The sequence below is a fragment of the Anopheles darlingi genome, chromosome 3 (genome assembly GCF_943734745.1).
Source record: "Anopheles darlingi chromosome 3, idAnoDarlMG_H_01, whole genome shotgun sequence".
Classification (NCBI taxonomy): Eukaryota; Metazoa; Arthropoda; class Insecta; order Diptera; family Culicidae; genus Anopheles; species Anopheles darlingi.
This window is the reverse complement of record NC_064875.1, coordinates 7,162,674-7,188,753: the sequence shown is the minus strand read 5'-3', so window position 1 is coordinate 7,188,753 and position 26,080 is coordinate 7,162,674. Positions and strand designations below refer to the sequence as shown.

General features: G+C 50.3%; 4 protein-coding genes across 6 annotated transcripts in view; 2 read left to right on the top strand and 2 right to left on the bottom strand.

Annotated features, from left to right (window-relative positions):
• LOC125953992 (bcl-2-related ovarian killer protein) overlaps positions 1-17,672 on the top strand; it is a 29,946-nt gene extending 12,274 nt beyond the window's left edge. For both annotated transcript variants that reach the window (XM_049683913.1, XM_049683914.1), the window contains exons 2-4: positions 16,394-17,006; positions 17,083-17,391; positions 17,467-17,672. In XM_049683913.1, the coding sequence (XP_049539870.1) occupies positions 16,425-17,006; positions 17,083-17,391; positions 17,467-17,619 (1,044 nt within the window). In that variant the 5' untranslated portion in view covers positions 16,394-16,424 and the 3' untranslated portion in view covers positions 17,620-17,672. The remainder of the gene's footprint in view (positions 1-16,393; positions 17,007-17,082; positions 17,392-17,466) is intronic.
• On the bottom strand, positions 8,951-11,247 carry LOC125958245 (uncharacterized). Its single transcript, XM_049691475.1, has 3 exons — positions 9,870-11,247; positions 9,512-9,777; positions 8,951-9,419 (listed from the first exon to the last, which is right to left on the bottom strand). The coding sequence occupies exons 1-3, from the start codon at positions 11,245-11,247 to the stop codon at positions 9,075-9,077; spliced, it is 1,989 nt and encodes a 662-aa protein (XP_049547432.1). The 3' UTR covers positions 8,951-9,074.
• A 438-nt stretch (positions 17,673-18,110) lies between the features above and the next one.
• Positions 18,111-19,456, top strand: LOC125953996 (bcl-2-related ovarian killer protein-like). The gene is made up of 2 exons (XM_049683921.1): positions 18,111-18,295; positions 18,363-19,456. The coding sequence occupies exons 1-2, from the start codon at positions 18,119-18,121 to the stop codon at positions 19,065-19,067; spliced, it is 882 nt and encodes a 293-aa protein (XP_049539878.1). The 5' UTR covers positions 18,111-18,118; the 3' UTR covers positions 19,068-19,456.
• Positions 19,383-25,614, bottom strand: LOC125953930 (protein transport protein Sec31A). 2 transcript variants are annotated; one of them, XM_049683783.1, is made up of 9 exons: positions 25,495-25,614; positions 23,938-25,191; positions 23,626-23,869; positions 23,433-23,557; positions 22,695-22,932; positions 21,146-22,632; positions 19,980-20,444; positions 19,834-19,905; positions 19,383-19,749 (listed from the first exon to the last, which is right to left on the bottom strand). In XM_049683783.1, exons 2-9 carry the CDS (start codon positions 25,141-25,143, stop codon positions 19,561-19,563), a joined length of 4,026 nt encoding a protein of 1,341 aa, XP_049539740.1. In that variant the 5' UTR covers positions 25,144-25,191; positions 25,495-25,614; the 3' UTR covers positions 19,383-19,560. The 2 variants fall into 2 exon arrangements, with proteins under 2 accessions (XP_049539740.1, XP_049539739.1); XM_049683782.1 differs by having other exon boundaries at positions 23,938-25,188; positions 25,495-25,606.
• Positions 25,615-26,080: the final 466 nt, after the last annotated feature.

The window sequence follows — 26,080 nt, the reverse complement described above, 5'->3', positions numbered from 1 at the left end:
TGTTGAACGACACCGTTGAAAACTGAACTATTGAAAACGATATCCACGGCATCAATTCCAAGGCAGCATGTCTGCAAGAATGTACTTTTTCCGGTGTCCTTTCTAGCTTTGTGTTTAATCATCTGTGACATAACAATGTTCTTTTGTTTGATAATTCGTTTTCCATTTAAACCCGTCGCTTCTTTTAATTCATTCCATTTTATTATTTTTTATTAGCTTGTAATAATTTGAACTTGTAATCGTATTGATTTCTACGTGTTATTATTGTGAATGAAGGTCGGCTGTTTTACACTTCTTTATTTCACTGATATTCGCACACGTAAAACCACACGTCTTTTTCCTTCTATGGTTACTGAGATAGTCCCTTTTCCTAAGCGGTGTATACAAGGGTTGTATTCCCTAAACCCTTGGCGAGTAGTAGCTATCTTCTAACCCCCATAACACTGCGATTTAAAATAAATTTCCGATAGTCATATAATAATTACGTATCAAATATTATCAAAATTTGTTGGAAGTGCCTCGTAAATTAAATGTAGAAGAAAATTTCAAAACGATCGGTCCATTAGTTTTGGTACTACGATAGAAAGGCAACAGCGAAAACATTAGTTTTTGGAAAAAATACTTAACGCACTATATCTTTGTCCCCATTCCATCGATTTATCCAAAAAATTCATACAACATTTTCAATAGTTTCGCGAGTTACGAAAAAATATAAAAGCTCAAACTTAACACGTAAATCCCCTCGCGAAATATTGCGAAATCGCCGAAGGTCCCTTCGCGTGCGCGCACACTACTCGTATGCTCTCGTGTACCGTGGCCAGGGGTTTTGCAACATTATTGGTTGCATCGCTGTTGCGTTGGGCAAAAGCATGCGAAGGGCATTCCGATTGGCTTCAGGACAGGCGACCGCGAAACGGACTTGGCCATGGCGCACGCAGCTCTCCTCATTCGGTATTCTAGCCTCGACCCTCGCGACGTACCGACTGTCGGACAGCGCCTGACAGTCGTCGTCGGCATCGGCTTTTGGCACACAAACCTTTTTTTATTTTTGCTGCTTTGCTGATAAGCATGTAATGGGCCATGCTGGTGGCAGGGCTGCTGCTATACGATGCTTACCATTGTTGCACGTGCCATGGAGGCCACCAGCATGCCCCGATAGCTCTTTAATCCGCGACAACGCGACCGCGACGCGAATTGTTGATGCTGGCGCTTCTTGCAGAATCAATTAAGCTCAGGCCCGGAAGGGTCATCGGACTTCTCGGAGACGCATCCAGGCGTAACCGAGGCTAATGAAATTATAATCAGGCCCTGGCGTGATGCCACACACACACACACGCACGTACATCACTTATCAATTGGCACTTTTGCACCCTGCACTCTGCTCTCTTCACCTTCCTTTCGCCACCACCGCCAGCAGCAGCAGCAGCAGCAGCATATGCTTTGCAACATATTATTTAACCAGCCGTTCCCTCCCGCCCGGGCGAGTTCGACATGCGGACGATTAAACGACGAGATGATTGCCGGTTCGATGCGCTCCATGCGCCCGTTCTCTTCTTATTCTACTCCTCCTCCTCCTGGCTCGCTGGCTCGCTGCTTGACTTGTGTCATTCTTCACCTGTTTCCGGTGCCGGGTCGATCGAACGGTTTCCACCGGACCTTGTCGTCGTCGTCGTCGCGAGAATATGAATATGTTAAAGTGACTATTCCGGGACTATGCATCAGCAGCAGCAAACGGCAAACACCCCAACAGCATCTTCCACCTCACTAATTAACCCGTTTCTCGGTGTTCAATCACGTGGACGTGGAGGGAAGGGAAGGATGGTTCCATGTTTTTCATCCGCAAACCTTCCTCACAGCCTCCTTCGATACGGCAGCAACAACAACAAATCAGCATCTCAGCAACCATCGAAGTGGGGGGATACCAATCAGAAACCAATTTCCCTCGCCAGACGCCATAATTATAGACGTCAAGCGCGAGCGGTCCTCGTCCGTACTGTAAAAATAGGGTAGCAAAGGGTCGGATAAAAGGGAGAAAGGAGGCTCCACTACTTCACACTTGGCGGAGGTTCGACGGCGTGGCGCGTGTCGTTGGTTATGGCCCTTCATCACCGACCGACCAACCGATCGGAGTCGAAGTTATTTCGGATCGGTATAAGTATTTGCCGACCAATCTGCACCAAGTAGCGACCGACCGTGCAGCCTATAATCAAATCACACTCCCGTGTTCTGACCTCCAGTGGAGTGTGTGTGTGTGTGTAATGTGCCGTTGTTTAAAGTGTCGTAAAAAATTATTGATCTACAATTATCTCTGATTTGATTATCACGCACCGAACCACCGAAGCAAACCCTGGATGATGACGATGATTAGCGAGCAATCGAAGGTGTGAAAATGAGTCCAAGACCATCTGCTTATTATGTCAGAGATGTCGAGAGTTTTCCGGTTGGTTACTTCAAACTTGCAGCAACTTCTGTCCAAAAACGAATGAATTCCCGGACCTAACCTGCCTGTTCCCGACTGTCCGCGAAATACTGACCTGCTTGCCTTAGGGGGGGTTTCACATTTCTCGGTAATTAACTGCCAATCGGCCAAGCGCCTTCGTCAGCCGGACGGCACAGATTTCCCAGGGGCCCCAACAGGCCGGCACAGAAGGATTCCGAGGGAGATCATTCGTCTTCTCGTCTCCGGTCTCCGCGGGAGCATGGCGCGGGAGACCCCATGGTGTGTGATCCGCGGTTCTCCACGATCCACGGTGCGTGTGTAAGAGTTAATTTATATCGATCTTCTCATGTTTAATTTATGGCGCAACTCAATCTCGCCGCGGACTATGTTGTGGTGGTGGTGGTGGACCCTTCGGACCACGTACACAACAACAACAACAACAACAACAACAACAGCAGCAAAAAAATGGCCAACTCCTTTATATGCCCCCTTTTGGAGCCACCTTTTGGATGTGTCGTGATGCGGATCGCCGGAGCCCACCAAAGACGAAGGGCCAGCACTACCTCGGTGGCCATGGTCATAACTTGATCATCATCGATCCGGCGATCCGACCGGCCGCGGTTCGCGGTACCTCGCGGGAGCTCATAACTCGAACTCGATCCACCCCAAAAGACACACACACACGAGCGCGCGCCCGCACCGAGGGATACACTTCCTTATGCGGTGCTTAAGTTCGCCCTGAGAACGGCTGGTGAAATGTGCCAAGCCCATAGGTGGCAATGAGATGGTCCCCAAGGGGCGGGGGACCTTGTGCTGCTCTCACGCGATCACCATGCACTCGATCGATCGATCGATCGGAGCGGGACCCCAGACGTTCCCGTTTTCCCAAAAACACCAAAGGCGGCGGCGGCGGCGGTCCCTTGTGGCGTGTAGAGGAGTGTGCCCTTGCGTGTGTAATAAATTAATTTTAATTACATCTGCTATCCGCTAAGTCAATTAAGAGTTGTAAATAATTTATTGCCTCCTCGTTCTTTTCCCTCCCCCGAGGTTTCCCCTCTTCGCGCCGCGCATCGGCGGTGCGGATTTCATCCCTTTGTTGGGTTTGCTGGATAAGGGTGATCGATTGATCATCCTCTTTCGGCAAGGGTATGCCAGGTGGTTAATGATGTCGAAAGGTCACCTTTAAGGGCTCTACAGTATCACCTGCTGGGTGCATTTCAATCCCGAGGAACAGGTTGGGTTAACATTGCAGAGATGTCATGTATTGCGGAATATCTGTTGGTCTCAAGTGAGAGTCGTAGTCAGGACGCATTGAACTTGATGTAGGCCTTACTATCCTTTTAGTTAACAAAAAACGGAAAGTCGAATTTATACTGTTAATACTCTTTGTTGTAATGTTATTATGTCACTTGTTCCTCTTTGCACTTCTTGACATCTGAATGTGTACTCCTCGTATATCTCATATATTATCAAACAACCTGCACTGAGTTTTAATATTGTAATACTGTAAATAACCCCTCATTATAATCGATTATTACCCCTCCTGAAACTCCATTACTTCATTGACTCATATACTTACTACAATACAGAAAAGATATTCGAATACAGGTGGGTATATCATGAAATTACAAACATCATAAACATACATTTCCGGCACAGAATTTTATGCAGAGCAAAGATCCGCACCAAATAAGTAGAAATACAACATGAAAGTATTCGAGAGAGAGAGATATATCACCACATAATTGAACATCCCCGTTCCCCATCATATTCAACCACAAGCGTCGCCTCTAACTCGTCCCCAATCTGATGACACTGACATGAATTAAACATCGCATCATCATCGCACAAACGCACCGCACCACCCAACCATCGCCCCCCCGATAGATCGACGCCCCGATACTGTTGTACAAGTCAGGAATTAGCACCACTCAGGCACACCATACTTAAGATAAGCGTCGCCTGGCCATTGCGGTCCCTATCGCGCTTGTCCAACTATGTCCGGTGGCGCTTACAGAGATTATCTGCGTCCAGTCCGGTCGTCTGGTACGGCTCCATGTCAGTAGTAACTCGGACCCGGACCAATACTCTACCGCCACCGCCTTCGGCTACAATTAAATGCTCAGGCGGAACAACAAAACGCCGGCCGTCAGTTTCGTGGTACCGCGTCGGAACCGGATCCCACTCGGACCGTTCAGTACGCCCTCCGGTGGACAGATCAATCAAAATTGTCAAGTCTACATAAATTTGATTCCCTTCCCTCGATAACGCGATAGCCACGCCACGATTCCACCAGTTCATGACAACACTTGTAAGCGTGTGAAAGAAGCAATAAATTATTGGCACACCGCCACCGGCACCACCTCCAGTACAGTATACCGACCACACCGACTGCACAACTGGCCGAACCATAAACAGTCACGGCGTGGCGTGACGAAGCGTAGCGAAAATGCAGTTTCCGACCAAACTCCCCAGCTCCGTGACCAACGAACAAGGGTTGAACTCTAGTAACAGTAGCAACAACCGTGGTGTGTCTAGAGCACTTCGAAAAGGAGATCAACGCCGAGAACTGCTGCCTGCTGGCTGGCTGCTAACAGATGTAAATAGAATCGTGGCCACGGGGACAGCGGGCATGTCTCGCGTCTCGCGTGGCGTAATCGATGTCGATCTCATCGTTTTGTTAGCCACCGGCAAGGAGCCCCCCTCAAAGCGGATTCCGTTTTCGGTTTCGGACGTGGCCACGTGAACGTGATTCCGTTACAAGTTACAAGGACCGGGCGTCCCTTCTAGGGGGTCAGCAGGGCGGACAAGATATCGCTGAGAGAGTTTTGCGGCCGTTAATTTCATAATTTGCGCGACGATCGTGTTCTTCATCTGTGTGTCTGACCGTCGATCCGCACCAGTTTCGGATGCCGACGACGACGACGATGACTTATGGGCTTTACCAGATGCCCAATTTGGGGAGGAACGGAACGAGTTTCCTCTTCCCCGGGGGTCGGCTACGGCTACGACTCGCTGGTGAAGCGGTACGATTGAGTGATAAACACTCGCACCAGTGCGTTTATGCTCCTTGTGGTCTCTCGCGTTGCGCACAGCACATCTTGTCAGCAGGATTCCGCGACTTCCGACATCAACATGATTGATAGATTTGTGGTTCTGGCCATCTTGTGCGCGAGAGTTTTGTTTTTTCTGCTGCTGCTGCTGCTGCTGCTGCTACTGACTTTTTTTTTCTTGCTGAAAAGACAATCTTTCATCTTAATTAGCTGGTGATCAAAGCAACCAGAGCCAGAGAGCTTGTAAGTCGCTGTTTACGCTGTTTTTTTTAAAGACCATTACAAGCTCCATGGAAACGCAGCCTGAAGCAGCATCTCAGAGCTCCGAGCAACAACTCACTGAACACCACCACGGCGAGGTCCTGGAATCTCATAATTATGACTAAATACAACATGCACCCGTTGTTAATGCTGACGTGAGGAGGGAGGTAGAAAACATAATTTATAAACTTCCTGCCACGCGCGTTGTTCCAGCAACAGCCAAGCAGCATATTCAGTCGATCATGTGCTGTCACGTGCGTGCGTGTGTGTGTGTGTGTTCGCATTGTGAACCATATTTGTTAACATGTGCCGCGTGCCCAACCGACCAACCCAACCGAGCAACCTGGTCCGCTGTCAGCATAGAATGAACCCATTACTCAACGACAGCTCCCAGCATCATAAGTCATACGGCGGCGGTTGCAATTGCCATTGCATTGCATTCGCTCCCACAATGGCTCCCAATTGTTTCAGCGCAGCATTATGGAATGTGGCTCCTGGCTGGAAGCATTCCACCGGGTTCGGCCGTCGGTTTCGGACCAAATTCGGATGCCGCCGAATGACCGCCGCCGAGAATACAAACGAACGAACGCAGAAAAAAAATAATCGAAAACCCATCGTGTGGTGCAGAGTGGAGAACGTTTGGAGTTTATTGATTGGTTTCATCTGTCTCTCGGTCTCCCCTCTCTCTCCCCAAAACAAACCCGTTACCGAGAGTTCCGTTTCCGTTCCGTGTCCCCCCCTCCGTGTCGCGCCCATGAATGTGATGCGGAATGATCGATGACACTCGACGACGACGATGGCGACGATGGCGACGATGGAGAGGTACGAACGCGATTGGCGACGATAATTTATTCATAACCGGCCAGCTCTCCCAGCTCGGCCACGATTTATGAGGTGTGTTTGTGTGTGTGTGTGATGGTGCCGACGAGCGCGCGCGCCCTTCCGATGTGGTGGTCGTGGCCACTGTTTGTGTTGGTAATTAATAAACTTGTGAAAAATTATCACCAAATCGATGCCCCGTCAATTGACTCTCACTCCACCCCCCCCACACCGGTGATGACGTCACCCTGCTTGGAGTGGAGCATTCGAGTGGATGAGGTCAATGAGCTGTGGCCAAAAGGCGATGGTGGCTAGATAGGGGTTGTGTGTACGAGAAATGAAACTAAACGAAACACGAAATATATGCTAATGCTCTACGCCGTTTATGCTTATGCGAGGGAGTGCGTAATGAGCTATTGTTTCGTCGAGAGGTGGGGTGGGAGAAGAAGGGGGGGTTTGTGTAGAGGTACCGTTAGCCGAACCGATACGCGAATCATTAATCAGCAGCAGTAAAGAATTGGTTTCTCTTATCTTACAACGTAGAGGATGTACAGTGTGCCAAAACAAGTTTATCCATCTCTGCAACAATCCAGACGGTTCCGACGGTTTTTCAATCCAAACCAAAGGCATGGAATTAAAAAAAAAGCCTTAACTGAAACTGAAACTGATATCTTCAGTTTTTAATCTCGCTCTTTTCCTTTTTTTCTTTTTTTAAACATCCATAACATGTCGGCAAGACGCCAAAAAGATTACGATCATCTTTATATCTTTTGTTGAACTTTACTTTTCTATCTGTAGATAATTTTACGCCTTCAAGAGATGTCGGAATTCAACAAACGCTGTACCATTACAAATCGTTTGAAATTTAATATTTTTGCACGGTAAAATGACAAAAGTTATACCTCGAAAACCTTGTTTAGTTGATCGAAAATAATTATTTGATTACCGTAATAATACAACTAGAAAGAGCGCTCCTGGAAACGTGTTTAACGATTTCGTAAGAAAGCTGTTAGAGCATTGCGATTTGGAACAAATTAATACCGAGCATATTACTGCCAATGGCTTCCTAAAAAAGCTGTAATTTGTTTCATAAAGCATATTTGTTTGGACCGATATGGACCTTAACAAAACCCCCTTCACAAATTAATAGTTGTACTGAAGCAAACTGCAGCGAAGTGAAATAAAAAGAGTTCGCTGGTCTAGTTTTTGGGAGTTTAATTAAATTAGTTAGTTTACAGGTATTTTCATAAGAGCTTAACTTTTGGTGGTAATGCTTTCAAATGGAGCTTAACACATGACTCTCAAAATGAAAGAATTCATGCAAATGTGGAAAGCAAAGCTCGAGAAGATATCGAGATCTGAATACTTTGAAACCAACGCTTGCCAGTAAGTTCTCACTCTTTGATTCCTGCGATGAAATTCATTACGATGAGAAAAATGTGCACACATTAGCAAGTGCTGTAAATAAAACATTGTTTGCTTTCCCATTTAAAAATATTAATTTATTTTAACAACAACAAAAAAGCTTCCCTCAAACGCGTTACACTTGGTATATGACTTACACTACAAACCTACAAGCTGCTAAATTCTTGCCCTGAAGGACAACACCACAACAAAATGCACACATTTCACCCAAGCGTGTGCCAGCTGCTCATATCGATCGTCAGCCTCATCGACCATAACTTGTCGGCTTCGGTCGGCGATTTCATAATTTAAAATAAATAATTAATCACGCGTTTCACGCGGCTCGTAGCATGAAGCGCGTGAGTCACAGAAGAAAAGCGCATCCACCGCTCGCCGCTTCTGATTGTTGTTGCGCTCGCAATAAAATCCTCAACAGCAAAAAGCAGAGTGCTTCACAATGCTTCACGCACGACGCATCGTCGGCGGTCCCTTAAGACGTCAGTCACACAGCAGCAGCAGCAGCAGCGGCATCGTGTCGTGATGGTGGTGGTGGTCATGGTCTTGTCTCGCTGCATCGTGTATGCATCATGCACGCAGTGCAACCCGCAGAACCGATCTCGCTGCGGTGATTTCATTAAGCAAACTTTTTTTCTGCTCCTTTGTTGCTGCTGCTGCTGCTGCTACTAGCGGCAATCCCTTGAGACCTCCCCGGCCCGGCCCGGCCCGGGGGTGCTTTTTTGTTGACCTTTTTCCCTTTCCATTTTAACAGAAGCCGCGATCTGCGAAGCAGAGCGATCTTGTTGGTTCGATCCGCCGAGGAGACATTCTTTGCCCGGCGGCTTAATAACTCACTTAACAGCTTGGCGTGTGGTGTACTTCCCCCCCTCCCCCACGAACCTCTTCTTATGTTGTCTCAAGCTCTCCTCCCCCGGGAGTGAAGCTGACGAGCATAGCCTCAATCGCACTTCGCTAATAACCGTGGCACGTCTCATCATCCTCTGCGTGGTGGTGGTGGTGGTCGATCGATCATTCACATCACGTTCACTTTCGTTCCGTGCTGCTGTGAGCGCGCGCCGTGAGGTGAAGTCAGGGACGCGCTAATCCGATCGATACTCATCATAAGTGGGACGCCGAAGTTGATGGCGTAAGACGAGCAGCAACGCCAGCGCCAGACCACCGATGACGAGCAATACGGTCGCACCGACCGTAATCCAGAGCAGCGACTGCGAAGAATGGAAACCAGACGAGCCAGCCAGCGGCTCCTCCCCATCATCGCCGCGCTGCTCACCGGAAGTCCCGTTCGGGGGCAACATGATACGGAACGCGATCGAAGCCGTTTCCGTGAGCAGCGGAACCACCGTCGTGTCGTTCCCGGCCGTGGCCATCGTCGCGTTGTCGGTCTCGAGTGTTTCCCGCTTCGAGCGTGCTGTTGCACAGTTTTCCTGTCGGGAAATTGAGGTGAAAACGAAGCCAAACCGAACGCAAACTCGGTAAAAATGTTGAAAGCTCTGAGAAGCGATCCTCCGAAACTCACCACAAGACACTCGCGCCGATCGACGCAACCAATGATGCGGACGCGCAGAATCATCTCGTCCCCGCTGCGCATCCCCTGGAACATGGCCGCCCGGAAACCGAGCCGATAACCGAGCGGTGCCTCAAACACCGGTGCCAACGGGCTAATGGCGCGCATCAACGGATTCAGACAACCGCCGGCGGTGACGAGCGAGGCCGAATTCAGAACCGTCCCGGTCGGTGATAACCGCTGCATTACCACATCCGACAGTCGCGTAAAATTCCATCCTGTACAACAATAATAACAACGAAAAAAAAACACCACCACAACGGGATTACTCTCAATGTGACATCGAAAAATTAAAAAATCAAAAACTCACCATCACCGGCGGAAACCTGAGTCCTCAGCATCAGCTCCTCACCGAGCAGCACGGCACCGCCCGGTTGTAGTGGTCGTGTGAAGCTACCACCACCAGTCGCGGCATTCTGACGCCGAAAGATACCGAGCTGCGATCGAAACGGACGCTGAGAACCACCGACCGCGAATGCCGTCGACGTCGAGCTGACACTCCGCTGACCAGCGGCCGTCGCCACCTGAGGATCGTTGGCCACCGCCAACCGCAACGAGTGTGTCCGAGCGACGATCCGCTGCTGAATGCGACACTGAAGCGTCAACACCGGATCCAGTGCGGTCCGCATGCCAGCAATGGCCGGAAAGCGTATCCGAAGGCAAAGCTCCGGCCGTCCACCGGTGCCACCATTCCCGGTGCCAGCACACGCTGCGACACCACACCGGCCAAAATCGGCCGACGGTATGTCGAGTAGAAGCCGCGATTGATCGAGCCGTACCTCACACCCACTCGCCTCACCACCCCCCACGTCGTTGTCCACCAGCGGGACACTTTCGATCGCACTCTGGAGTGTTAGCGCGGCACGGAAAAAACCTCCACTACTCCGAAGGCAGGCCAGCTCGTTGAGCTGCAACCGGATGGGGGATGGTCGTCCTCCACCACCATCCACCGATGCTGCACCTGCACCCTCATCCCGGAGCAGTGACCGGCCAACGCCGCCGGTCCCGGCCGGAAGGTAGATACTGGCCGGAGCTGGCGGATCGTAACGGTATCCTCCTTCGCCGGTTTCGTTCACCTCCGGTACGCCCTCGTCGGCAAACGGTGGCGTAAAGGTGGTGGTGGTTACGGGGACACCGTAAATGTAGCCTGCATCCTGGGCAGGCGGCGTCGGCGTCGAAACCACAAACACAGGTTCATCCCTTTGGGGTGGTTGTTCCGGTGGAAGATATTCGCCGGCGGGAGACTCGAACACTGGCTCATCAGCGGCTGGAATGTCCTGCTGGCTCGGTGCTTGTGGTGGCAGATAACCGATCGGTGGTGGTTGAGGTTCATCCGCGAAAGGAGGAATTAATGAATCCGGCGGGAGGTATGATCCACTGGGAGGATCATAGCTATAACCCCCGGGAGGAACCGAAGGACCAACGTCACTGTCACGCTGCGGTGGAGCAACCGTTGTTGGACCACGGTTTACAATGATTTCCGGTAGCTGCGTCGCCAGTACACTGCCGTAGACCCTCGAAGGTGCGGTGCCAAGGACGAGCGCATCGCGTCTCGGTGGTACCAGAGCGCGTGTTATCGAGGCCGCAAATAGTGCACCATTACCACCGATCGTTGCCACCAGAACTTGCCACTGAAGCACGGTGGCCACACAAAACACCAGAACCACGGAACCGCGGTGGCAAAACATCGCGAAATGAGCGGACAAACCGAACTGACTCCCGATCGGTAGCGATCGCAGGCTTTTTATAACAATTCCCGAACCCCCCAAGTCAACCACACGATTTTTCGGGATCAAAATGACACACTGAGGATGGGGAAGAGGAGGAGGATGAGAAGGGGGAAGGAGGAAAGAATATTTTAATCACCGAAACTCACTACCATCACCACTACCACCACCGCACGCAGATCACGCATCTGCTTCGGTGAAAACGTGCGTTCGTCGCTTGATATTTTCGATTTCGATTCAAAAGACTTCAACGACGCGACAGACGGTGTCAAATGGGAGACGAACCCCTACCCCATCACAGTGGCCTCGTGATCGAAGCATCAGCGTGCAGTGGAGTCCCGCCACAGTTTAGGGCACCAGCGTGTGTGTGTGTGCCTCGCCAGGAAGAGTGTGTGTGTGTGTGCGCCAATGCGTACGTCAAAACATTATGACGCCCAAAACCCAAAAAACCCGTCACGACGATGCATGCTTTCGATTGAATTCGATGTCGGTCGTGACAAACTCGTGGCCTGAACTGCGCTGGACTCGGACCGAATTTCTCCGGTCATCCTCTTCAGACCGAGCATTACCGTTACCGTCCCCGGTGCGTCCCCGTCCGTGACGTTTTCGATTTCATTCGACCTTCCGGGTGGCGGTTTCTCGGGTAAACGGGAGCGATTTCGGGAAATGCAACTTTTTGGGGGCAAAGCGTGACGGACTATGCGGTGCTGGTGTGGTCTGGAATGCACCATAAACGCAGGGCGCACGTCCAACGGGAAGGATTTGCACGATTTTGCACCAGCTTTCTCCACCATTTTATGGATCATAGGCCACCGAGATCGTGTTCTGCCAAGTGAATAAACGATTTTTGAGTTCGTGGTGGAAGAAATCTCATCAGTGTCACCAGATGGCCAACGCCTTAACCTAACCTTGTTCGTATACTAATAGCTGTTTTTTCCTTGCGTTCAGCAAAAAATCTTCAAAAAATTCTTCGAAAAATCAGAATAGCAAGCGGAGCGTTTAATTCCGGCAAAACTTCAGAACAAATTGAAATTATAACTGCGAACGAAGAACGAAATTGCAACGCTTAAACGACTTCCTGGTACTAAAAGAAGGTGGTGTGGGTCTTCCTTATTTACTTACTATCCTACACTATAACCGATCCTTCGAGTCCGGTGGAATTTATGGCTGTGTTCAATATGCACCATAAGTTTCGGTTTGTTCCACAGTATACGTTTAGTGTCTGGAATGAGATAGTATAAGTTCCCGAAAGAAATGATATTTTGCTCGCTTTTCCCTGGCTGTCCTTACCATTATACTGTCCTGAATTATAAAATCTTGTACATAAAACCTTTACGATACATTATTTTCTGTTGTAACACATCATGTTCCCCAATGTGACAATTGGACGACAGAATTTATTAAACGTAGGCTACTTAGCCTTTAAACCAAGATAACACCTGACCATAGCAACCAATCACGGAATACTATTCCAACATTTTCTGCACCATAATTCAATGTATATGGATGGGTACCAATCCTGCCTAGAGACTCTTCTAGAACCTGATATCAAAGGCGAAAATGTTAAAGCAATATCTTTCAAGCGACTGAATAACTGAAGCGACATGTTGCTTTACAAGTATGCTCTCGAGCAACACCACGAGTACAGCCTGTACGACTCACACTTTGCGATTAATCCTGCACAAAAAAAAAACACATCGAACAAGAACGATCTCATTAACGATGGCCACTCATTTCCGTTGACGCCTCGCGCGCGACCACTATGTACAGCCACAGCATAAACGGTACCAGTGCTTCAACGCATCGAATCGTTATCATCGAATCGGTTCGATTCCAATTACCGGTTTGCCCGGTGCGAGTTCCGGCAAAACGGAATGTCCGGCTGCACCGTGTTAATTGCCTTTCACTCCCAGCCACTCCACGTACTGTCGCACATCACCTTGTTTCTCTACCCTTTCCTCCGCTCTTCCCAAGGGTCATCTCCTGCAATACAATTCAATCCAAAGCAGGGCTGCTGTTCATGCAACATGCATGCGGTTTGTGCTAGTCCAATCTGTCTATCAGCGAAACTCCTCCTTTTTGGAACCAACGGAAGGGGGGGGGGGGGAAGCATCCGCTAAACGGTCCGTTTTCCCTTTGCACCCCGCGTTATGTCACGCGACCGCCTAGCCCGCCCAGCATCAAGATTCAATAAAACGTTTCGCATAAAATAACATTCCATTCTAGCGTGTCGTCGTCATCGGATGGGAGGGAAGGGAGGGAAGGTTTGGAGATTAATACCGGACGATAAAAGCGCGAGTGGACCGCATCACCGCAACGCCGCCGCCGTCGGCTACATTAAGATGTGATAAAATCTTAATAATGTTATAATTACAGGTGATGGTTGCAATTGCGTTGCGCTGCGTTGGCCGTAAATAAACATCGGGCCCGGTTGGGATGCTCGCGGCCCCTCGCAGCACGGTGCTTAAGCGCATGTTCCGAGCGCATGTTAATGCTTGTTTATTTTGCATCCCCAACACACACTGTGCTCCGTTATAACCGTTTGGTCAAAAACTCTGTTCTTCATCTCCGCTGCATTTTGCAACACGTTACGGAGCGGGCGAGTCCATAGTGAACAACGTTAAATCCCTTATATCCTACTCACATCCTGCCGCTGGGACATGGGAGGAGGAGGATTGCTGATTGGAATATGCAAAAACCGGATCATGACTGCCTTTTTTCCATTAAGCAACAGCGCGCCGTCATCGATCGTCTGCGCAAACAGCGTAGCCGCTCCGTAGATCACTATCACTCTACACTGCAGATGCACACCCGATGCTCGGATCTATGTTCTCTCGATCGACCCTTTGGCAGCGGTATGGCGATGTCGGTGAGACCTACGCTCCACGGGGCGGAGCACTTGGCTGACTGTTGGGCCATTGGGGGTTGGCCACGCTGGGTCGGTTTTGTTTTTAGCGGAACAATCTCCGCCTCTTCTTATGCTCGAGGGGGGATAAATTGCAAATTGCAACCCCCCTCGAGGGGGGAGGGATGATGATCGTGGTAATGCTATTCGTTCTCCGTTGCTCCGTGATAGGAAGGGCGGTACGGGCGGACTACATGGAAAACATTTCAATTTTCCGTTCGCACAATCGCCCACTCGGCGGAGGCCTCGAGATCACGAGACAAGGTGCAGCAGCTTGGCATGTCCCCGCCTTGGCGAACACTTGGCTTCGGGGTTTCGCCTTCGAATTATTTTCACAAAACCGCAAAAATTCCACGAACCACAATGGTTTCTGTTATGATAGCTGAAAGTCCAACGAACCGGTTCCAGTGTTACCGTATGACCACAAGTGGCAATCCGGGCACACCACAGAGAGTCGATTGAATGGTCCGGAGGTGCTCCGGACATCGGAGACCGGAGCCGATTCCATCGATTTGACGTCAATATCCGCTTGAAGAATTTTGGTGAAAATGAATTCGATCTTCTGCTCATCAGCCAAAGCAACCATTTGCGCAGACACGTAGACGGAATGGCTCGCTGGAATGCACGGTCCAAAGCCATGCTGCTCAGCCCGTGGTGTTGACGAGAGGAGACGCGAGCCGCCTGCCAAAAATAAACAAGACCAGCGATCGATCGATCGACCACACCGTTATGGACGTTTGCGGGGTTGAAGATCGTTGTCTCTTTATCTTCATCTCCGTGCCTTATTTGCCTTTACTCCTTCCTCTCTCTCTCTCTCCCAACAGACACCAACAACTTCAACCAACCGATCGGTTGGACCTGCACCGGTCTCTGGTTGTCCACTTTTTACCGTGATCGACAGATCGCGTCGCACGGCCAGAAAACATAATCGTTGACACGCTACCTACGTTACTACATCCCCAACCCCCGGGGGGGGAGGTCGAGCAGTGCACCAACAGAGGACTTTCTTGCTTTGTTTGCTCGTCAGACGGGGGTCTAAATAAGGCATGAGGAAGCAGATTGGCGCGTGTTCGATTATTATGTCGATATTCTTTGCTTTGCTTTTTGCTTGCGCTGGCCACATACATTGTACCGTTTTGCTTTTGATCAATCAGCGCTGGGAGGCGGTGGCCGGTGCGATACTGAACCGTGCGATACTGGGGTATATGATATCCGGATTGGGCAAATTTTTGCTCTCATGTTGGGATTAAAATGTGAGCTCATGGAACAATTCTTCGGCAGTGTTCGGTTACTTAACGTTTGCATTAAAAAAAAGAGACAAAATTTGAATGGTGATAAGAAAAAAACTAAGCCAGATAGTTGAGATCTGTAAACTGCATTTGGAAAGTAATTTTATCACCTTTCACACAAAATTCTGATTGCGCCATTCTGAGCATCATTCCGATAGTTAGCTGGATTTTTCGTTATGAAGGTCGAAAACACGTTTGCACACTTGTTTTTCAGATATTTCTGTGCTTTTTCGATCAATTCCTTCTCCGTTTTCGCCACAAAGTTGTTGCAATAGATGCTACGATTTAGGTTTGGACCGAATTTTTTGATGGGATGCAGTTGGTGGACTTTGGGCGGGTTCATCGACTTAGGTACCATATCGATATTAACCACTCCATCTCTTCTAACGATCGCATCGAGTACCAGATTCGGCCAGATCCGGCCAGGGAACGGTATTCCCGCTTCCTGACATGTATGTCTATGTTCGTCAGGTACTTCTGCACGGTTTGGTTAGTTGTACCGACCTCCCGTACGATCGCAGGCAGCGGTATAACCATTTTTCTGTCGGTGTACCTCTTCAGCATCCTTTGGAGCTTTTTGGCGCTCAGAGCGTCGGCCGTACGGAACCGAGCCATCGCTCGATGCTCTAATTGTTGTTCATTAGTGCCAGGATGCTGTAGATGCCGAGACAGAAGTCTCCGGTATCTAAAAAGTTTCATATGATGCCCATTTCCGGCGTAGCGGACTGCTGTTTGTAAGAAATGAAGTTTACAGATCTCAAATATCTGTCTTAGTTTTTTTCTTATCATCATTCAAATTTTGTCTCTATTTTTTAATGCAAACGTTACTTATCATGTATTTCATATACTAAACATTGTTTAATCATGCTTAGTCTAATTAATTTTCTTTCTCCATTTACTTCTTCCCATTTAGAGACGATAAATCAAAAGACAAACCCATAACAATGGCTACCGGATTCCTGAAGGTGGAGCCTCCGTCTAGCCTCGGATCGAACGGTAGTGGCGGTGGTGGTGGTGGTGGTGGCCTTGTTCCCGGTCGTCTATCCCTCAGTAGCGATAACCTCAGCGCGGCCGGTCACCGTCCCAATGGTACGGAGCGGGGTGGATCCCTAACACCCAACCTGCCCTCGATGGATCGCCTGCAGGCACCGATACTGACCCGTCGGAAGTTCAGCTTTCCCGCCAACCTGCACTCGACCGCACTGCTCGGTTTCCCGGAGATGGGCAGTGGACCGAGTGGAACGTCCCTGTCCGCGTCCAGCACTGCCCTAGCCGCACGCCGGCGTCTCAGCAACGTCAGTGACGTCGTCACCCGGAAGCTGTCCAGCACGATAGGCTGGAAGCAACCGGCTCTTCCATCACAAGACATCATCACGCAGGGCAAGTGCCTCTGCGGTCAGTACATACGTTGCCGGCTCAAGCGTTCCGGAGTGTTCAATCGGAAGCTAGGACTGCAGCGCATCCGGAGTATCGTCGGGACGCCATCGATCCACGTCGTGCGGGAAGTGTTCCCGGCACTTCTGAGCGTAAGTCCAACGCGCGCGCGATAGAGAGAGAGTGTGTCGTCAGAATCCTTTTCACTAACCGTTCCCTTCTCGGCAGGTCGGTGAAGAGCTGGAGCGTATGTACCCACGGATCTACAACGGTATCGCCCGGCAACTGACCCGGTTCGGGCGTGGCGAGCTGAAAACCCCCGAAACGGCACCGGTACTTCTGAGTGCGATCGCGCGCGATCTCTTCAAGGCGGACATTACGTGGGGCAAGGTGGTTTCCCTGTTTGCCATCGCCGGTGGTCTCTCGGTCGACTGTGTCCGGCAGGGCCATCCGGATTATCTGCCGAAGCTGGTCGAAGGGGTGGCGGACGTGATTGAGGATGAGCTGGTCACGTGGATCTCGGAGAACGGTGGATGGGTAAGCGCGGGATGCAATCCTGTTCTCTTGATTCCTCCGTTAATCCTCTTTCTTCTTGATTCCTGGTTTTTTCAGATCGGTCTGGCGAACAAGGTTCGGCCACCGCAGGAAGAGATAACCTTCACCGGTCGCTGCCTGGTCGGTGCCAGCTGTGTGATAGGATTGTTTGTGGTGGTGTTTCTGCTTAAGACGCTAGGTTTATATTTATTTCCCCACATATCCTCCTAAGCCATGAGTAATCGTTAATGAAGCTAATAAATGGAAAACAGAATTCCCCAAAACCCTCTGTTGTCGCCTACTTATTGTGAAGTAATGGATTAAGGCCGACATCCTTCCCATCATGAAGTCTCGTCGAGGGCACAAATAAACCCGGATAGCTCAGCCAAACTAAGTAGCCTGTACTCTTTTTTGAATTTTCTATTTTACTGTAAGGTTAATTCCACACTGCGTAAAAAGATTGCGTTGCACGCGCACACTTTTCACGGGACATGGAAATATATAAAAAGTTTAGGTGTGTGTAGAACGCCTTTCTACGCCAGATCAAAAGTAGCGCTAAAAGTACTGAGCTCAATCAGTACAAACGTTAAGCAAACGAGAAAAAACATAACTTTAAACATATACGCATACAGCGTTTAAAAAAAACTTGCTTTTTGCTGATCGCCAGACACACAACGCTGCACTTTAGTGTAGCCGGATCGTAGATGTAAGATTGCGATCGTGCGAGAAGATGTCGGGCACATCACGGGGTGTCCCGAGCAGCGTGGCCTCCTCACCGATCGTCGCTGCCGCGGTTGCCGCAGCAGCCGCGGCCATCTCCCCCAAGCGAAGCTCCAGCAACCCCCCTCATCATCACCATCACCATCAGATGCTGCACCTGACGACGACCCAGGATGTGATCCGGCAGGTAAGTAAAGGGTGATTGCCGCCAACAACAACAGCAAAGAAGGGTGATCATGCTTTCCGATCCTCAGGGAAAATGTCTCTGCGGTGAGTACATCCGTGCTCGGTTGAAGCGTTCCGGGCTGCTAAACCGTAAGATCCTGCAGCGGCTGCGCAACTCGATCGTGCCGGATGGAGCGAGTGTTGGGGGTGGCAGTGGAATGATGCTGATCGCTGGTGGCGGTGGTGTCGTCGTTCGTGAAGCTTTTCCCATCCTGCACGGTATGGGCATCGAGCTGGAGCGGATGCATCCCCGGTTGTACACGAACGTGAGTCGCCAGATCTCGAACGAACCGTGGGGAGAGCTGACGGAACCGGATACGGTCGGCTGTCTGCTTCACATCGTCACGAAGGACCTGTTCAAGACGGGTGTGACCTGGGGCAAAGTGATCTCCCTCTTTGCCATTGCCGGAGGTCTGGCCGTTGACTGTGTGCGGCAGGATCATACGGACTATCTGCAGCAGCTGATCGAAGGAACGACCGATGTGATCGAAGAAGATCTTGCTGAGTGGTTGGTGGAACGAGGCGGTTGGCTTGGCCTGCAGGATCACGTCTATCCGCAACCGGCCGAGATTACGCTAACCGGTTGGCTCACGATCACGATCATCACGCTGGCGCTCCTCTATCTGGTGTCGCTGTTTCTCAAGCTTATCGGCAGCAACTATCTCAACAGTGAACCGACTGTCGCTGCCGCAACCGTTGGTAGTACCATCGGTTCAGCCTCCTCTTCCAGCTAACACCACCAGCGAGGATCACCTAGACGGACATGAATGCAATAGACGAAGTAGGCGCGGGTAGGGGTTAGCAGAACGTTGTTTAGTTTAGGCTTAAGTCTGTTATTGTTTCTATTTAACACGCGGCAGCAAACGGGATCATACGGGATCACACGGGATCGTTGATTAATGGGGAAGACACGGGTGGGAATCGGCGTTTGTTTACTCTCGTGATCATCACCGTGATCGGTGGAGGTACAAGTGGGCGACAAGCGGCACAATAAATCACGATACGTGGAATGTGAAAATTCGCACATTCGCGCGCTAGCTAAGGTAGAGTAGTGTGTAAATAATTAATGGGATTTATTTATTCGTTATCAAAATACAATAATAACCAAATGAATTGCAAGTTATTCCGGCCACTGTCCCCCGGGGGGCATGGTTGGCGGTCTGACGATTTCTAATACGCGCGCCGCATGCACCTACACCGATTACTGGAATGCCAGGATGGTGCTGCTTATCGTAGATAAACCTGCAGCTGCATTGCAGACTGCAGTAACACCTTAATGCCCGGCATGAAGCTAGCGATCTGGGAGAAATCCGGTCCCGATACCATCTGCGTATGCAGCCCGATTCCGTTGGCGTAGTCACCGGCTTGTACGAGCCCAACCAGCTGGGCAAGTGAGTTCAGCGTGTTTTGGGAGAGCTGTTTTACGATGAGATAGAACGATTATAAGGATTACCTTATGAGTACGACGACGGTACACCGCGGTCCTTCGGTTACACATACCCTGTTCTCTCGCAACAGATCGTACAACGATTCCAACCGTTTCGAGACGTCCTCCAGCTTTCGCTTGGTTTGCTACAAGGGTAAAGGAGAAGCGGAACGTTAACTATGACACCATAGAGCGAATCTCTCCTACGCCGCATACTTACAGGATTACCGGCCGATTCCACGCACTGACGCTTCAGCTCCTCGAACACGTTCTGTATGAAGACGTACTGCTCCGGCAGTGGTGGCTTCGGTTTCGGTGGTTCCGGTGCTGGCGGGGCCTGTTGCTGCGTTGGCTGCATCTGATCCTGTTGCTGACCGGGATAGAATACACCACCACCCATCGGTGCCGGTAACGGTGGTGCCTGTCCACCAATCGCGGCTCCAATGGGAGTCTGCTGGAAGTTTTGGTAGTTAATGGTGGTCGTAGGGGCCTGTGGTACACCACCAGGACCACCACCATACATGTTCGGTTGCGATGGTGTCATGTATTGACCACCGGCACCAGTTTGCTGCTGTTGCTGCTGCATAATGTAGTTACTGTTTGGATCCGGATACCCATTCGATGGGGCCAGCCCCGGTGGCAGTGGTGACATGATCGGTGCCATCGCCGTTGGTTCCGCCTTTGGCTACGAAATCGAAGAAAAGTCAAAAGATTCATTAACATACCTGCCGCTACAGAGCTATCTAGCAGCAACTATCATCTACATTCGTGGAAGCTGTAGCGATCGAACTACTACTGCGAGAGGAGGGTCCAGAGACTCGTTGAGAGAAATGATAAAGCATGCTGGCAAGCAAACCAGCAAACCGTGTAAGCAAGGACAAGGGATATTAGATTAACGCAAAACGAAACAAAACAAACACGACAAAACAGCTAGCGAAGGGGGGTAGGTATTAGTGACCTTCTTGAGGACAGATTCCGATTCTGCAGCAGCAAACAACGCGCAAAGCCTGGCATTCAAACAAGAACTGATGAAGAACGGACGAACGAGAGAGAGAGGAGAGATTGAGAGCTAGAACAAACACGCTGGCACTAAGGAGAAGGAGCGCAGCAGCGGCATACAAGAGCTAACCTGAGGCGAGAAGGAACGGAGCGAGTTTCGAGCATCGGTTGCGTGCGAATCAATGATACGCCGCCAGCGTCTCGTGCCGGCATGCACCGCGGACATTTCGTACTGTTCGCAATACTACACGCGGTGAAATAGAAAGATACAGAAGGATAGATAGGTAGATAGATAGATACATAGAGAGAAAGAAGGTGTGTCCACGATGGAATCTTTCTGGGATACTACTGAAGGAAGAGGTCTTAGAAAACGTAACCATGACTTGCCTGCGGTCTCGCCGTTCCTTTCAACGCTGGAGGATCATTCCAGCCCGGTGGCGGTGTAGGGTTCTTCTGCATTTGACTCGCCATCGGTGGTGGTGCCGTTGAACTGGGCACTTGTCCTCCTGGTTGCGGGCCATATCCGTAATTCGGTTGCTGCTGCTGCTGATCGAGCGGTGACATGTAGCTAACATTGTTGCTCAGCGTTGGCTGTACAAGCGGTGCTGGTGTGAATGGCTTAAAGGTGTTGCTTGCTGGAGGAACAACCGGAACCGGTGCAGGAGGTTGTGCCGTCGGATTATAGAAGTTACCCGGCTGTGGTTGTGTTGCCTGTACTGGTGCAGTGTTGTATGGTCCCGTGCCGCTGTTCGACTGCTGCGTCTGCTGCTGGTACGGATTGTAGAAACTCTGCTGCTGACCATAAGTTGGTCCCGATTGGACCGACGGATCGAGCACATACTTCGCACGACCGAGTGTCGTTGATCCACCAGTTTGCGAGCTAACACTCGACGGACGTGGTGGTGGTTGAGTAAGATGATCGTTCGTGATCGACGACGACGATGGTGGTGGTCCTAGTGGGGGCTTCATCATGGACGCTGCTGGAGCCAGTGGAGCGGTAGTGATCGGTGGCACACCAACCGGATTCACTTGTTGCTGGAACGGAGTCGTGTTCCAGCCCGGCTGTGAAAGGGTAGCGGAGGTTAACGTTGATGGCGGGATCGTCGGCTGCTGCTGTTGCTGCTGTCCGTATGCCGCCTTTAGCTTTGCCGCCTGGCCAATCGTTGGGAACAATGGATTGAAGGGTGGTTGGCTAGCGGGTTGCTGCGTGTTACCACCACCATACCCAACACGCCCATGGCCAGCCGTTGCCGCGTAGCTCTTGTGTCCCAGCGCATAGTACAATCGTTCCCGGAGCTCTTCTAGGTCGGGATCGGTCGAATTACCGACGTACGTTAAGGCTGACGGAAGCGAACCTTGAGCGGCCAGTAACCGTGCGTACTGGGATAACAGATCGGCCAGCTTGCCCGTCGCTTGCGTAGCCCGTCCTTGCTTTTCGAGTGCTCGCTGCAACAGCATCGCTACCTCGACCAGCTCCTGCAGATCACGGTTGCTGTTGTTGTTCTTATCTAGCTCGCCGTCCTCGCCGTACTCGTTGCCGTTCACACCGGTGCCTTGCTTGGCCAGACTCCAAGCTTCCACCAGCCGCTCCGTATTACCGGCGCAGATGTAGCAAAGGATGGCATTGCGAGCGAGCTCGACGTTACTGCCCCCTTCGTACTGTAACCGTTGACCAAGCTGCTCACAGAGCAACGGAAGCTGCTGCTTACAGTGCGTAATGCCCGCTACCAGGGCCTCCTTCCAGGAATCGATCGTACATTGGGCCACGACGCCACTCCAATCCGACGTTACCAGCGCGGAGATCAAGTTCGACAAGTAGTTTTCGTTGTTCCGCAGATACCGATACTGCACCTTGGCCAGCAACTCCGATCCACCTGCATAATGAACACGCAATTATTCATTCCGGTGCCACAATAGCCTCGCGGCTAACACTTACCGTTCACCGCCAGTATGAGGGCTTCACTCGTTTTTCCTGCCTGCATGCACAGCTCAACCGCAGCCTCAAGGTTTCCCGTTAACAGAGCCTCACAGATCAAACCTTCCTTATCGCCTCCGGTACGGATTTTATATGGCAAGTGTTCCTCCCTACCATTATGTTTCGATGAGTTCTCCTCTTCCTGCTTACCGATAGTGGAAGCGGCAATAGCATCAAACACCGCATTGTTATCCGTAATCTGCGGAACGAGAAAGATATTATTAGTTTCCGAACAGCACCTTTCTTAAGTATGATAGTCCAAAAGTGATCGCTGTACAGCCATAAGTCCCTTGGATCAATTCGGCTTACCGACAAATCGGTGCTCTCATCCGTCGTACTGGTTTCCGTTTCGGTGGAATTGTTCTGAACAAACACATCCCGCAAAATGCAACAAAGCAATGGAGAGAGAGAGAGAGAGAAGTGGAAGAAAGCGAAGATCACAGCATAATCGAGCGACTCGCAGTCTTAACCAATGGAAGAATGATGGAAATCATCCAAAAATAACAAAAAAAAACGGAATATACAAATCCAAAAATGTAATCCAGAACCACAACAAAGGGAGAATCATTGATAGAAACACCAAAAACAAACGGAAAGGATGAATGATAAACCGATTGATAAGGTAATTTATCAACATCCAATAGAAACTAAAACATTCCCATAGAAACGTAACAACAGAAATGGTAATCACTAGCTTACCCGACTCAGACCAGCCATCTGGTCGCTCAGTCCATCCACCGGATTGTGCCCAGACTGCTCGTTTTCGTTCCCTGAATCGACCACGTACTTCTTGAACTTGCTCGTCATGTCACCAGTTTCGTAGCCTAAAATGGACGCAAAAGTAAAGATGCATTCTGATCCAAGCGAATAGCTCCCTTTTCGTCGACCGTACCTAGCAAATTCAGCATCTCAGAGTGTGGATCGGCTTCAAAGTTGGCCTTCAGGAAGTACCACAGTAGCCGTGAATGCTGATCGGTCGTTTGATCGGCCTTCTGGCGACAGTAATCAACAAAGTTACCCTCCGCCAGCGCCTGTTCGAGCTGGTTCGAGCGTTGCACCAGCTCCGGATCCGTTATGACCTGGTTGACCGTTACCGTGCGGCTCGCACCATTAAACGTGACCAGCTTTCCACCGAACTGTAACAGGAGAAGATTGGGATTGGATTATTAACTGCACACCACAGCTGGTGATCGTCTTTGCTTACCGCAAAGCAAGCACCCGCTGGTCGGCGCATCCAGCGTGGTGGTCGCTTGAGATCATTGCAGACGGTAGCGGCCGATTGTGGTGCGTGTTGCTGCGGGATCGGTTCGTGACCGATGTGTTCCATACCGGGGAACGAATCGGCGATCTTGTTGCTCGTCTGCACCTGCTGATGTACGCCTCCGTGGATCGAATAGATCGTCACGTTCCCATCGAAGCTCGATCCGGCAATAAGGGCCGGATTCTGGGGGCACCAGGCCACATCAAAGTTCCACTGATTCGTGGTCGCCAGCTCCGACAGTATCTCACCGTTCGGGTCTTCCGTGTTTTGGTTCCAGCAGATGATTCGATTATCCTTACCACAGGAGGCCACCAGATCATGATCCTTCGGGCACCAGGTAAGCCCCAGTACACCTCGCTGATGGATGTGGAAGGTTTTAGCCGGTGCCGTAGCATACCGCAGGTCCCACAACTGCACCGTCGGTGATTGATCTTCCTCGCTGGCGAGCCACAACTGCGTGGCCACTTCCGGGTGCCACTGCGCTACGCGCCAGCGTATCCGTGACTGCGTATCGCTAAGCTTGATGATCGGTTCGTTCTTCCTCAGATCCCAGATCACACACCGTGAGGGAAAGACGGACGCTAGGATGTGCTGCACCTGCCGGTTCCAGGCCAATCCCTGGACATCCTCGAAGGGTGTCACCTTAGCACCGGGGCTCATCGGTACGGCCGTGTTGTTGAGATCCCAGATGAATATTTCCGATTCCGAGGCACCACTCGCCACGAGATTGTGCTGGAAGGGGTTATAGTCCAGACTGCGTACGGCACCCTGGTGCTTCTCCTGCTGCGCTACCAACGCATTCTGGCCAGCCAACAGCTGTGCCACATTATACACCTGCAGCACACCGCTCTCGCATCCTCCGGTGATCAGTCCGGATGGGCTGGAGATCCCAGCACCCCCGGCAGTCTCGCCACCGGCCGTTGGCGACCAGATGAGCTTGTGGAACCGTTGCGAACTCGATTGGGTACCTTTGAGTTCGAGATCGTAGCTCGGATCGGCCAAATTGATCGAGTACAGCTCGAGGGTGGCACTCGTGCTGAACGACGCATCCAGCTGCTGGGCCGCGGTACCGGCGGCCAGCATGATAGGGTTCTGCTGCGCCGGTGACCACGCGACGTTCACCATCTTCTGTAGCTCTTTCACCTTCATCCTGCAGCCGCTTACTTGGGAACCTCACTCGGAATACGCGTCGTTCTGCTGGAAAAGATAACATCGGAACACTCTGTGTTAGAAGAACTAGGCCATCCGGAGTCGGAGGTCAGTGACCCTTTAATGATCAAAACATCTGCAAAACATCAGCTAGATCTACAAGCTATCATATCGTCATCCGACTAATCCCAATATTCTAATCTATACCGTAAAAACTGATGACTTGGCCAAAAAAGCAACAGAAAGCATCTTCAACCGAGCGGCATCCCGCAACAGAAATACCGGGCACCGTTCGAAAGAAAAAACACTTTCAGACTATAACTTCACGTAGAGCAATTCACCGGCACTTACCTTAACCCGATCACACACAAAATGTGCCGAAAAAACACCGATTTCAGCAGATTTCGGCAAATTTTATCTTCCCACAAACGAATTTCCTTCCTGTTCCTGTTTCCGGTGTTCCTGTTTTGTGTATCGTGGCAGTTCTGAGTTGTACATGTAACGGTCCGTACACACGTCCACACTGTTGCGCTCGCTGTTTCTGTTGCGATCAAAATATTCAAATTATGATCGAGTCGTTATTTCTGCTTTTCCGTTATTTTCGCGTTTTATAAAAAAGACCTTCAATTTAACATCAATTTTTATTTAAATATCAAAACGCACCCGCATGATTGAATTGAAAATCAACTACTTTCGATACAACAGCTACAAAGCCAAGAAGTAAACCTCTCAGTCGATGTACGGTAGAATCAGATCGGTGCACAAACCCGCAGGTAATTTCTAGAAAGATTTTAGCCGACCAAATATCATTAATCGAAAGATCAAGAACGTTGAAAATGGAAAGTTAGATACAAACCAAATAAACAGCAATCGAACCATGCAACAAACAACTTACCAACAATATCCATTTCCCGTTTTCCAGCCAGCGCAAAAAGGG